The 12,207-nt window shown below is 39.6% G+C and overlaps 1 protein-coding gene across 6 annotated transcripts in view; it reads right to left on the reverse strand.

Annotated features, from left to right (window-relative positions):
- Nucleotides 1–12,207, reverse strand: part of LOC124269842 (rab9 effector protein with kelch motifs-like) — a 55,324-nt gene that overhangs the window by 966 nt on the left and 42,151 nt on the right. For all 6 annotated transcript variants that reach the window (XM_046704880.1, XM_046704881.1, XM_046704879.1 and 3 more), the window contains exon 3: nucleotides 566–784. In XM_046704880.1, the coding sequence (XP_046560836.1) occupies nucleotides 566–784 (219 nt within the window). The remainder of the gene's footprint in view (nucleotides 1–565; nucleotides 785–12,207) is intronic.

Genomic DNA, 12,207 nt, shown 5'->3' on the forward strand with positions numbered 1-12,207 from the left:
ACTCACCTGGACAGTAGCAGTTCACTGATACACATGGACAGTCACAGTTCACTAGCTTACCTGGGAGTCATGACTCACTGATACACATGGACAGTCACAGTTCACTAGCTTACCTGGGAGTCATGACTCACTGATACACATGGACAGTCACAGTTCACTAGCTTACCTGGGAGTCATGACTCACTGATACACATGGACAGTCACAGTTCACTAGCTTACCTGGGAGTCATGACTCACTGATACACATGGACAGTCACAGTTCACTAGCACTGCTTACCTGGGAGTCACTGACTCACTGATCACTGATACACATGGACAGTCACAGTTCACTAGCTTACCTGGGAGTCATGACTCACTGATACACATGGACAGTCACAGTTCACTAGCTTACCTGGGAGTCATGACTCACTGATACACATGGACAGTCACAGTTCACTAGCTTTCCCGGGAGTCACGACTCACTTATACACATGGACAGTCACAGTTCACTAGCTTAACTCGGAGTCATGGCTCATTGACTCAAATGGACAGTCACAGATCACTGATACATCAGTGACAAACTCACCTGGACCATTGTCCTGTCTGGAGTCCCGGGAGCTGGCACTTCCTGGTTTCAGCTCGGTGTCCAGGACTTCCTGGGCCTTCTTTGAAGTTGCTGCGATATCTGTGCTCAAGTCTTGGTTTGGGTTTTGTGATCGGAAGAGGTTGATGACACACATGCCAAAGTCCAGACGACTTGGTGGTGGAGGGCCCTGAAGCTCCACCTTCGTCCATACCATCGACACTGTCAAAGTAAAAGAAATACCATCACTGACTGATACTTACACACTATACTGACACAATGAAAACACATAATCAACTTTAACATGAAACTGGAAAAGTCAGGTTTCTGTGCTTAAGTCCTTCACCAAACACACTGAAAGAGATTTAAACTCATATGAAAACATTTTACAACTTAGTTTAATTTTTAAGGCCATTTCGCAAAAAAAAGAAGAAAAAAAAAAAGTATTTGTATTTATATAGTGTCTTAGTTAACATAGAATTATCATCAGTCAGACATGAACAGTTTTACTGGAAATTATGAGTTTCTTGTTTTTCTTAGTGAACATAAGGTATTTCTGATGAGTACCCCAAAATGTATCCTGGTGTATAACCCAAAATGTACGCTGGTGTATAACCCAAAATGTACCCTGATAAGTACCCTGACATGTATCCTGGTGTATAACCCAAAATGTACCCTGGTGTATAACCCAAAATATACCCTGGTGTATAACCCCAAATGTATCCTGGTGTATAACCCAAAATGTACCCTGGTGTATAACCCAAAATGTACCCCGATAAGTACCCTGACATGTATCCTGGTGTATAACCCAAAATGTATCCTGGTGTATTACTCAAAATATACCCTGATAAGTACCCCGACATGTATCCTGATGTATAACCCAAAATGTACCCTGGTGTATAACCCAAAATATACCCTGATAAGTACCCTGACATGTATCCTGGTGTATAACCCAAAATATACCCTGGTGTATAACCCAAAATGTACCCTGGTGTATAACCCAAAATGTACCCTAATATGTATCCCGGTGTATAACCCAAAATGTACCCTGGTGTATAACCCAAAATGTACCCTGGTGTATAACCCAAAATATACCCTAAGTACCCTGGTGTATAACCCAAAATGTACCCTGGTGTATAACCCAAAATGTACCCTGATAAGTACCCTGGTGTATAACCCAAAATGTACCGTGGTGTGTATATCCCAAAATGTACCCTGGTGTATAACCCAAAATGTACCCTGGTGTATAACCCAAAATATACCCTGACATGTATCCTGGTGTATAACCCAAAATGTACCCTGGTGTATAACCCAAAATATACCCTGATAAGTACCCTGACATGTATCCTGGTGTATAACCCAAAATGTACCCTGGTGTATAACCCAAAATGTACCCTGGTGTATAACCCAAAATGTACCCTGGTGTATAACCCAAAATGTACCCTGATATGTATCCTGGTCTATAACCCAAAATGTACCCTGGTGTATAACCCAAAATGTACGCTGGTGTATAACCCAAAATATACCCTGATAAGTACCCTGACATGTACCCTGGTGTATAACCCAAAATGTACCCTGGTGTATAACCCAAAATGTACCCTGGTGTATAACCCAAAATGTACCCTGATATGTATCCTGGTCTATAACCCAAACTGTACCCTGGTGTATAACCCAAAATGTACGCTGGTGTATAACCCAAAATATACCCTGATAAGTACCCTGACATGTACCCTGGTGTATAACCCAAAATGTACCCTGGTGTATAACCCAAAATGTACCCTGGTGTGTATACCCCAAAATGTACCCTGGTGTATAATCCAAAATGTACCCTGGTGTATAACCCAAAATATACCCCGATAAGTACCCTGATATGTATCCTGGTGTATAACCTTAAATGTATCCTGGTGTATAACCCAAAATGTACCCTGGTGTATAACCCAAAATGTACCCTGGTGTATAACCCAAAATGTACCCTGGTGTATAACCCAAAATGTACCCTGGTGTATAACCCAAAATATACCCTGATAAGTACCCTGATATGTATCCTGGTGTATAACCCAAAATGTACCCTGGTGTATAACCCAAAATGTACCCCGGTGTATAACCCAAAATGTACCCCGGTGTATAACCCAAAATGTACCCTGGTGTATAACCCAAAATGTACCCTGGTGTATAACCCAAAATGTACCCTGGTGTATAACCCAAAATATACCCCGATAAGTACCCTGATATGTATCCTGGTGTATAACCCAAAATGTACCCCGGTGTATAACCCCAAATGCACCCTGATAAGTACCCTGACATATAACAAAAAATAAACCCTGATAAGTACCCTGACATGTATGTCTGATAAAAACAACAAAAAAACAACAACGAATATTTGTGCAAATGTACAGGAAACTGGATTCCCACATTTGTTATCAGTGCAACAGAACCTGTCCTTAAAATAAAACATAATTGTTTACATAGCAGGTATTTTTATAACAGCCGGCAAAACAAAGTACAAGTTGACACTGACATGGAAAAGCTGTAAGTAATCCCAGTATGACTATCAGGACCAGGAAGAGGCTGCAGCCAGTGAGATAGTGAAGCGCTGTATTTCACAGGTCGTATTTCACAGGCAGGTCAAGCAGGAAGTGATAACAGATATATACCACTGTGTTATACCACAGTCTGACCAGCAGTCCTGGAGACCACAACATGAAAACTCACACCTTACTTCTCAATGCAGAGTCACGTCCATGAAAAAAGTTGGATTATCATATGACTTAATGGGCTACACAAGGAACTTGGTTAATAGGCATATTGACATGGAAACCTGTTGTACTTAACAAAACAATGTTACAGCTGCTCCCATAAATTCATGAAAGCTGAAACACATTTTCATATGCATAAAAGCACATTTGTGTAAAATATATAGAAACAAGCACATAATCGTGAAGCGTCAACAGTGTGATGACATCATGCCTAAGACAGCAGGCCAAATCTTACATAACACATGGATTAGTGATGTGGTATAAACATCTGAGGTACTGACTGTGTCAAAGATCAGTTTTGTGTTGACAAGGGTTAAATTTGAAAATGGTTGATAATCTGCATTTGAATTTTTAATGGTTGCACTTGTGCATGTTAAATATAGTTGAATCTGTCCCTGTTTGACCTGGTATTTCAAACTGTTCAAAACATTTTTTTATGTATTTGGGTGAAGACGTTCCTTGTTCGTATGAACCAGTTAACTGCAGGGTAAAGCAGGATACCTTGAGGTTGTCTAGAGGGGACACAGCAGGACATCAACACATGGCTACTACAGTGATTGAGGTGGGTTTAACACTGCTTTGAACACCATGTCAGTTACATCACGACATGATAGCTTACTTGGGGGTTTCACACATTCACTCATTTAGCAGAACCAAAGAACATGGGTATGGCAATGATAAACCATAATATCTAGGGGCCCGTTCACGAAGCAAGCATAGCGCTACGGCTGTTGTAAGTCTGTGTTAAAGTATGGGACTTACGATCATCTTAGCGCTAAGACTGTTGTAAGTCTATGTTAAAGTGTGGGATGATCATCTCAGCACTACGGCTGTTGTAAGTCTGTGTTAAAGTATGGGACTTATGATCATCTTAGCGCTAAGACTGTTGTAAGTCTGTGTTAAAGTATGGGACTTACGATCATCTTATCGCTAAGACTGTTGTAAGTCTGTGTTAAAGTATGTTATGATCATCTTAGCGCTAAGACTGTGGTAAGTCTGTTTTAAAGTACGGGAGTTGCGATGATCTCAGCGCTACGACTGTTGTATGTCTGTGTTAAATTATGGGACTTACGATCATCTTAGCGGTACAATCACTTTGTGGAATGGTACCCTGGATTGAAACGGACACTGATAATAGTCAAAGCAACAATGATCTTTTCAAGTTTTCAAGGCCTAAAGATGAAGAACTTAGCTTGCTAGTATACTCTCAAGTCTATGTCTCTTAATGTGGGCTATATCATCACTGCATTGATCATTCACTGTAAAATTGCTAACAATACGTAACATAATGTATAAATCTGTATAATATTGTCAACCTCATATTGAACAGAAGCTACCTTTGGGATATGTTTCTTCCTTTGTAACAGGATCCCTAAAATAGACATTTTTGATTGAAAAACAAAAACAAAAGTCTAAAATTCATAAACATAAGTTTGAGTGGTATTTGTGCGTTTGTTGTTTAATGTCACACTTCTCAATATTCAAACTATACGGCAACAGCAAGTCATGCTTAATCCAATAAATCCAATTTGTTGTGAAGCTCCCCATAAAGCTGTGTGAGTTTCCCGGAGAGCAGGGGAGAGGTTGGCCGTGTGCATGACAGAATGTGCTCCATTAGATATGCAAGTTCAATTGCAACACGAACGAGAACACAAAAGGAATGATGTAGTCAAGGAAACCTGGATATTTGGTGTCAGGAAAACCCTTTAACACTCACATACTGCACTGCTGAAGCAAACCTCAATCACTCTTTTTTCAAACTTGTTTTATTCTATTATCTGATTATTCAGCTAAGTCTTCTTAACAAATTGCGACCATATAGAGAGACTGGCACATTCACTTCACTAGATTAAGTTCGACAGAGTTTTGTTTTACAGATAATCTTCATCGATATGCCAACACACAAGCATGGCTAAACACAACAGAGAAGGAAGTGTTCGTAAGGTTGAAGTGAAATTAAGTCCCTAAACAAACTCCACAGAATATTTTTTTTCTTCCTTAAGTGGCATTTTCTTCCTTAAGTAGCATTTAGAAGCTGGTATGATGAAGTGGAACACTTTTATGGATAGACAACTTCTTTGTTGCAGTAGTAGTTGCGACGTTTCGGTGTAGATCCTAACACCGTTATCAAGCAAATGATACACAACATTTGCACAAGGAGAAATATATACATGGCGGGTATTGGTTTATACAATAAAAGAGGTTGATGTACGGTGTGTGGACATGAGACTTGTGAAAGGAATGATTGAAGCCAGTAGACAAAGGGTGAGTTATTCTTGATTAGGCTTGATTAGTTGATTGTAAGCCGTGGGGATGTAATAACCTTGATCTCTGTTGATTGCCAGTCATCTGTCGGCTTTGATGACAGCACGTGGAGCCGTACAACCTATGTAAACAAAGGATCGCTACACAAATCGAAATAGTGTTACATGTTTTAGGATATTTTCTTAGTGAAACTAAACCATTTTATCAAAGATGTTTAATTAGATGTGTAGACTCGTCAAAAAAAAAGAGTTAAGAAATATGTACATTATATTGAATGGACGGTGCAAGATGTGACGAATCATCACATCTTTCTGGCCTGTGGCAGAGGTACTATGCTGGCTTGCCGCATGGAACTCTGGGTAGGAGAGTGGTTAATAATATGAGTAACAATCCTCTCTCTACATGACATCAGACAGTCTTATATTGTAACCAACCAATGTGGATTCAGGAGAAGGAGAGGATTCCCTTAGCATCTTGGTTATCAAAGTTGACTAACAGGACCCGCTGGTCAGCCACAACGTCACTGACTGCATGTCACCATATCCTAGCAGTGTATATAATTGCTCATGATGTCAATCACTGGACTGCCAGGTCCAGACTCAAATATTCACAGACCACTAAAATAAAGCTGACATATTGCTGACAGTGGTGTTAACCAACAAACTTTATAAACTTCCTTTGAGTAGAACTGGCTGCCAAACAGTTATCGCCATATTTTAGCTGTATTTACAAAATTATTCTGCCGTTCGTTAAATTAATGAAACAGAATTAATTATGATACTTAATTAACTATTCACCGATGTGTCCAGCCCGTTCACTGCCGCCGATCGTGTTTTTATATAACGCTGAGGAAGGGAATCATGGCAGTACAAATAGGTGTTTTCTCACAACTAGCTGTAACAGTTATCACCATTTCAGAATTTCTCATGTCATTTGTGAAATAATATATATTCATATCATACAGTAACCTCGAATAATTGATTGTGTGACTAGCTGAGTCTTTTTTTGACAGTAGATTGATAGGGAATGAAATAATTAATGACTTTTGTGAACTCCAAATATTATATAGATCGTGTGACACCCCCCGCAACCCCCCCCGACTATGTTAATTTTTTTTATAGGGTTCTTAACTTTACCTTTACTTTTTCTCTTATGTTACTTACTATGAAGAATTTTCTTTTGCTGTCCTTTATTGTTGTCAAATACGGTGGGAAACAAACCATAAAGTGTAAGTGTAACTGGGCACGCAGGATATTGATGTGTTGGTGATAACTGTTACGTGGCAATAACTGTTCGGTTGTTATTAATATAAAACAACATTTTCCTTTTCCTTCAACACAACAGACAAAAGTATTTCCCTTGCCCTATAAAATAAACAGGAAAAGAAACAACACAGATTAAACAGCTGTAAAATAGATATGGAAGTCCCTTCAGTCAGGGGGATGTAGAGTAGCCTAGTGGTTAAATAATAATAATAATAATGTCTATTTATATTGCGCTGGGTTCCATCCACAGAGGTGCATGCTCAAGGCGCTACAATAGTCACAGATGAGAAGTTCACGGGAGGAGATAGTTCATGGGGATAGAACTTTCTAAAGAGAAAGGTTTTTAGGTTGGTTTTGAATGTCTCAAGGGTTGGGGATTCTTTAATGTTCTGAGGTAGTGGGTTCCATAACTGAGGTGCTGCTACTTGAAACGATCTGTTGCCGTAGGATTTTAGTCTTGAGTTTGGTACTGCAAGTAGGCATTGGTTTTCAGATCTTAGACGTCGTGAAGGCTGGTATGGTGAGATCAGTTCTGATAGATAACTCGGTGCTGTACCATTCAAACAGTGGTAGGCAAAACACAAGATCTTGAAGTGAATAAGCGATCACTCATCATGCCGAAGACATGGGTTTGATTCCCCAAATGGGTACAATGTACAAAGCTCATTTCTGGTGTCCTCCGCTGTGATATTGCTGAAATATAGCTCAAAGCAGCGTACAAATACACTCACTCACTTACCCTTCAGTCATTGAGTAACAGGAGAAATTACACACACATCATATCCAAATCTCAAAGGTGTCTTTAAACTGAACTAAACATTTCAATATTATTTTTGAAAGCCCACATAAATTAATGTCTTGATGGGGTGTATTGTTAACAAGGATAAGTTTTTTAAGGTAAAAGATAAAAGCAAATTTTCCCTTAAACTGCTTAGTGTTTATTAAAACATTTGTTTATCATAATAATGATAAAATATAACAAAAGGTTGTATATCTGTCTTACAGTCCCTGAGCCATATTACTTCTTCTGCCAAGGCAGTATTGATAAAATTCCTAAATTAAACAAGTCTAGATCTCCAGGTTTTGAATTCCCCAACCCAAATGGCTAATTTTCAATTTAAGGCAGTTGGGTAGCCTCGTGGTAAAAACATTACTACATTAGACCTGAGTTCGATCACCCACATGGGTACAATGTGTGAAGCGAATTTCTGGTGTCCCCACCGTGATGTTGCTGGAATATTGCTAAAAGCGGCATAAAACCGATTTTCAATTTATATGCAGTTCTTTGTTTCTATCAAAATTATATACTTTCAGGGAATGTGTTAGTCGAACATAACAAATCTGCTCAGAGTTTGGTATTTGCAAAACATAAATAACAGTAATGAAACCAAAGCATAACCCTCTGTCCCCATGTTTCACTTCAGAATGAATGATGATCCACAATCCCATAGAAATGATTTTGCAATTTAGATTCAACTTGACAGATTGTAAGCTATCCATGTGTTTTTCAATCTGAACTTGAAAAATACTAACTGCTGACTAAAGCCCCAACATTGACTATCGACTTGTGACACCCCTTCATCGAGCCCCTCCATAGGGTTGTGAGTAATTTGATTTCCAGTTTATTATTGACAAACATGCATCACATTAGCATATCACTCACCACAGGAAGTGGCTGCACTTCCAATATCATCAAGATCTGGGCCATATTATGAAAACTGTTATGAAACGTAATTACTAAGTCTCTAAAACAGAGTAGAAAACATTTCCTTGAGAAGACTCCTAAGAAGATTCAGGTAATTGAATTTGTTTTGCATTACCTCATTTGCGTTGTAAATGTCTGATGGTTACAACATACCATGTGATCAGTGACCAGGGTTAAAACTGGTCTTCAGCAACCAATGCTTGTTGTAAGAGGTGACTAATGGGATCAGGTGGTCAAGCTCGCTGAGAAAAATGACTTCTAAAGAAAACTTTGTCTGTCTCCAAAATATCTGATTTTGAAAGCAGAAACACATGTTTTTACCAAACAAAAGTAAGTTGTACATGCTAGTGCAATAGTTGTCTGACAAGCCTAATGGCTGTACAGATTAAACTAAGGACAGATTTACAACTTGGTCCTTCTGTTTGAGAACATTGCTGTTCATGTCTCACCTTCTAATCATCTTTGGGACCCGGGTAAGAATTGATCTTCAGCAACCCATGCTTGTCGTAAGAGGCGACTAACAGGATCAGGTGGTCAGGCTCGCTGACTTGGTTGACACATGTCATCACATCCCAGTTACGTAGATCAATGCTCATGTTGTTGATCACTGGATTGTCTTCCAGACTCAATTATTTACAGACCTCCACCATATAGCTGGGATATTGCTAAGTGCGGCATAAAACTAAACTCACTCACTCACTAATCATCTTTGGGCTAAATGACGAGCCATTTACCATGTTCTATACTAGTCCTGGTCTCAACATAGGATTACAATGGGGATTACCAACTGGTATAAGTATCTCATAACTAATGGCAAAATAAATTGATTTAAAGACACATACATGACATGGCTACAGAGTAATTAGCCTCTGCAGTGAGGTGTCCATTTAGACGAAGGTTGTCCCAAGTAGGTCACTATGACACAATCATCACATAACTGGAATATTGTCCAGTGCAGGGTGAGATGTTACAACAGGAAATTCAAGAATGCGGTTTACAATCTGAGTGTTATGTATTTTCAAGTGCTCCATACATCACTTGATATTTGTGAAGTGGTTATATTTGCTGGCCCAGGAAGTTGAAGATAAACTCCCGCGACCATGATCAGCTATGTATGAGCCCTAACCAGACTCCCTGATTTAACAAAGCTGATAAGTTGTGGGGAAAACAGAACAAAGGGGATTACATCGCTTTCAGGAATGCAATAGTTCAGTTTAGGGACTGGCCATTTATTATACTGAGGGTGGGTGGAGGGGTGGCAGGGACATTAGTATGAGGAAAGTAGCGTAGAATAATGACCCATCCCACCTACCATACACACCTGACCAAGTTACCTGATGCAGCACCTGTCCATGATAGCTGATACATCACCTGACTATTGTACCTGATACATCACCTGACTATTGTACCTGATACATCACCTGACTATTGTACCTGATACATCACCTGACTATTGTACCTGATGCATCACCTGACTATTGTACCTGATGCATCACCTGAGTATTGTACCTGATGCATCACCTGACTATTGTACCTGATGCATCACCTGACTATTGTACCTGATACATCACCTGACTATTGTACCTGATCCATCACCTGACTATAGTACCTGATGTATCACCTGACTATTGTACCTGATGTATCACCTGACTATTGTACCTGATACATCACCTGACTATTGTACCTGATACATCACCTGACTATTGTACCTGATACATCACCTGACTATTGTACCTGATGCATCACCTGAGTATTGTACCTGATGCATCACCTGAGTATTGTACCTGATACATCACCTGACTATTGTACCTGATGTATCATCTGACTATTGTACCTGATGCATCACCTGAGTATTGTACCTGAGGTATCACCTGACTATTGTACCTGATGTATCACCTGAGTATTGTACCTGATGCAGCACCTGACTATTGTACCTGATGCAGCACCTGGCTATTGTACCTGATGCAGCACCTGACTATTGTACCTGATGTATCATCTGACTATTGTACCTGATGCAGCACCTGACTATTGTACCTGATGCATCACCTTAGTATTGTACCTGAGGTATCACCTGAGTATTGTACCTGATGTATCATCTGAGTATTGTACCTGATGCAGCACCTGACTATTGTACCTGATGTATCATCTGACTATTGTACCTGATGCAGCACCTGACTATTGTACCTGATGTATCATCTGACTATTGTACCTGATGTATCATCTGACTATTGTACCTGATGCAGCACCTGACTATTGTACCTGATGCAGCACCTGACTATTGTACCTGATGCAGCACCTGGCTATTGTACCTGATGCATCACCTGAGTATTGTACCTGATGTATCATCTGACTATTGTACCTGATGCAGCACCTGACTATTGTACCTGATGTATCACCTGACTATTGTACCTGATGTATCATCTGACTATTGTACCTGATGCATCACCTGACTATTGTACCTGATGCATCACCTGACTATTATTATAGCTGATACATCACCTGACTATTGTACCTGATGCATCACCTGACTATTATTATAGCTGATACATCACCTGACTATTGTACCTGATGCAGCACCTGACTATTGTACCTGATGCAGCACCTGCCCATTACTTTACCTGATACATCACCTTACCATCCTACTTGATGCATCACACTCCTAATCAAATGGCTACTATGTTTAAATTAAATATTCATCAAAACTGCTTTTCCTCAAATTAATTTAAAACTGCAAATTAGAAAAAACAATACTGAGAAAACATTCTTCTACTAAGTAAGTAGCCAAATGCCAGCAAACTCCAGCGATCAGTGAAGATAGCACCTTAAATTAGTACATTGTCCCTTGTACCAGTCTGCTACAAAAATGCTCGGCTATATTGGTGCTGCAGCTGTTGGACATGCATCGCCCGTTCACTTCCTGTTGATGTACGTTGGTCTCTACAAGCCTGGGTTACATTAATGGCCACATTCCACACAACCATCTCAGCACAACCCAAGTACCTGCAGTGTTTGAAATGAAGCATAAGATAAAGGGATCCTTATCACGACCACATAGTACAGCTTTAAGATTTGGGGGCAACTCACATCACAGGAACTCTCAAGGAAAATGGGATGGTACCTCAGTCAAATTGCCAGGTAGTTCAAGCACCAATAAGGACTACATTTTTTCAGTTGGTTTATGGATTTTCAGTTTGTAAGAGAAAAGAAATAATACAAACGTGGCATGACACAGTAGGTACTTCGATGTGACTACTCACACCTCATTGTCACCTAAACCATTGCATTCCGTTGGCAAAGTTGTGAAGTTTGATGGCAAAGTGATCTTGTCGCTTTCTAGTGCATCTAGATTCCCCTTGACCATGCTTATGTTACATTGATCAATATACAAAAATTCTCTCCTCTTCGGATGACAATCTGCTGCAGAGACAACTAAAACGTGTTCTTATATAATCTAGAAATTATGATCTAAAGTACTAATTATTGTCTTAAGAGACTTGTGCAAGTCTAGGTGTATCTCTAAATTCTGATCCATACACATATACTTGGAAAGCGCTGTGATTGCACATGTGAGTTCGTTAATATATGAACTTATTACCCACGTGGTCAACGTATGGGTAGTTGCATACTAATCTCGTACGTCACACGTGTGTCGTA

The sequence above is a fragment of the Haliotis rubra genome, unplaced genomic scaffold, assembly GCF_003918875.1.
Source record: "Haliotis rubra isolate DU_JTF1 unplaced genomic scaffold, ASM391887v1 Scf148, whole genome shotgun sequence".
Lineage (NCBI taxonomy): Eukaryota > Metazoa > Mollusca > Gastropoda > Lepetellida > Haliotidae > Haliotis > Haliotis rubra.